Here is a 2,324-nt window from a genome sequence, read left to right as displayed (position 1 = left end):
AGGGAAGTAATGAATTCATTTAAAAACTAGATTAATTTTCAAAGCAACTTCTTTTTTAAGTTTACCTACTGACAACAATTAAACTCACTTGAGAAAAAAAAGAACAATACACATTCAAAAGAAGCATAGAAATGTTTGGGTTTTTTAATTTGGTTTATGTTTTTGTATTTTCAAGTTAATAAGAATTTTCACAAAGTTTGAAAATCTTATCAGAAATAATTTTAAATTTAATTCTTTCTGTACAAATTTTTGACAGTTTTTCAGAAATATTATATTTCAGGTCCTTATAAATAGGTAGTTCTGTGATATATGGGATACAGAGTGGCTATACGTACATTAAGTCATAACTTCCTACTTTAGGAGCATCTGTACTCAGAATTTTAATTCAGTAGAAAATTCCAAGTTTTCTAAAATTAATTTAATTTCGAGCTGGAAGAAATTTTGAGCTTTGATATTTTGTACTTATTAAAATTCTGTTTAAAATTGGTGGAAATATCAAAATAGACAGTATTTTTTTGCCTCAGCAAGAGTAAAGCAGCTAGTATAAACTCTGATGTAACAACAGCTACATCAATTTATTTTGAAAATGTAGATTTATGCTTACATTGTTATCTGTATAATTTATCTGTGTACAATGCGGGTATTTTAATTAGAAAGACTTGGTTGCTTTGTGTTAGGCTTCTTTAGTGGCTTCTCAAAATTGGAAAATTCATATTCTTTCCTTCAAACAATAACCACTGTGGGTCCTGTAAATCACACAGCTGACAGAGACACCTATTCCCAGCTTGCCAAGTTGAGAATTAATGGATTTGTTTCAAACATAAAATTGCTAGAGAAGTGTTTCAAATCATAGCTTGCTAGGCACTCTGGTTCAAGTGTATCCAACACATCAGTGTGCTCGCTGGTAAGGGGAGTCAAATCTCAACAATAGAAGTACTAGCTGAGCTAAAGGAGAAGTAAGAGATTTGATTAAGTTAGTGTTGAAGGGCTCATTTAAAGCAGCAAGGGTCTCACCAGTTTCAACTAAGTGCTGATATACTAATTATGCCTTAACTGCATCTCCTGTTTCCTCCTAGGTCTTACTGCTGCGGCATCTCTTGTGTCCCTGGCTTGGGCTTTGGCTTCCTACCAAAAGGCCCTCCGTGACTCCCGTGATGACAAGAAACCCATCAGTTACATGGCTGTTATAATCCAGTTTTGTTGGCATTTCTTCACAATTGCAGCAAGGGTTATTACTTTTGCTCTGTTTGCTTCAGTTTTCCAGCTGTACTTTGGGATCTTCATCGTGCTGCACTGGTGCATCATGACCTTCTGGATCGTCCACTGCGAGACAGAGTTTTGCATCACTAAATGGGAGGAGATAGTTTTCGACATGGTTGTCGGGATAATCTATATCTTCAGCTGGTTCAATGTCAAGGAAGGAAGGACACGCTGTAGGCTTTTCATTTACTATTTTGTGATCCTTTTAGAGAACACCGCCTTGAGTGCTCTCTGGTATCTGTACAAGGCCCCACCCATCTCTGATGCATTCGCCATACCAGCACTGTGTGTGGTGTTCAGCAGCTTTTTAACAGGCATTGTTTTTATGCTAATGTACTATGCCTTCTTTCACCCCAACGGACCAAGGTTTGGGCAGTCGCCAAGCTGTGCTTGTGAGGACCCTGCTGCCACCTTCACCCTGCCCCCAGAAGTGGCAACAAACACTCTACGGTCCATTTCCAACAACCGGAGTGTCACGAGTGAGCGGGATCAAAAATTCACGGAGAGGGATGGGTGTGTGCCTGTGTTTCAGGTGAGACCTACCGCGCCGTCCACACCTTCATCCCGGCCACCAAGGATTGAGGAGTCTGTCATTAAAATTGATCTGTTCAGGAACAGGTACCCAGCGTGGGAGAGACACGTGTTGGACAGGAGCCTGAGGAAGGCCATCTTAGCTTTTGAATGTTCCCCTGCTCCTCCACGGCTACAGTATAAAGATGATGCCCTTATCCAGGAGCGCTTGGAATATGAAACCACGTTGTAAACAAAACAAAAACACAGCTTGGAGAAGCTCTGATGTCACAGTCTCAACTAAGGGTTGACTGTAGGGCTGTAGGAATGACTGGATTGTGTCCTACAAGTAGAGCAGCAAGCTGTAGTGTTCTTAGTCTGGCTATCATCATGATTATCATTTGATCCACTGTGTGCAGTCTGTCTGCAGGACACTGTTACAGCAGCAGCACCTGAAAGCCTCATAAAAACCCAACATACAGAGCAGTTACTTCAGCTGGGGAAACTCACCCATGACTCCTTGCTGCTATGAAACTCTGACTGCACAGTACTTA

The 2,324-nt window shown here is 40.4% G+C and overlaps 1 protein-coding gene across 1 annotated transcript in view; it reads left to right on the top strand.

The window, feature by feature from the left end:
- XKR4 (XK, Kell blood group complex subunit-related family, member 4) overlaps positions 1-2,023 on the top strand; it is a 75,058-nt gene extending 73,035 nt beyond the window's left edge. Inside the window, exon 2 of the mRNA XM_010006801.1 lies at positions 1,077-2,023. Within this exon, the coding sequence (XP_010005103.1) occupies positions 1,077-2,023 (947 nt within the window). The remainder of the gene's footprint in view (positions 1-1,076) is intronic.
- The last annotated feature ends 301 nt before the right edge of the window (positions 2,024-2,324 follow it).

The sequence above is a fragment of the Chaetura pelagica genome, unplaced genomic scaffold (assembly GCF_000747805.2).
Source record: "Chaetura pelagica isolate M959 unplaced genomic scaffold, ChaPel_1.0 scaffold109, whole genome shotgun sequence".
Taxonomy (NCBI): Eukaryota; Metazoa; Chordata; class Aves; order Apodiformes; family Apodidae; genus Chaetura; species Chaetura pelagica.
This window is presented reverse-complemented; position numbering and strand designations above follow the sequence as displayed.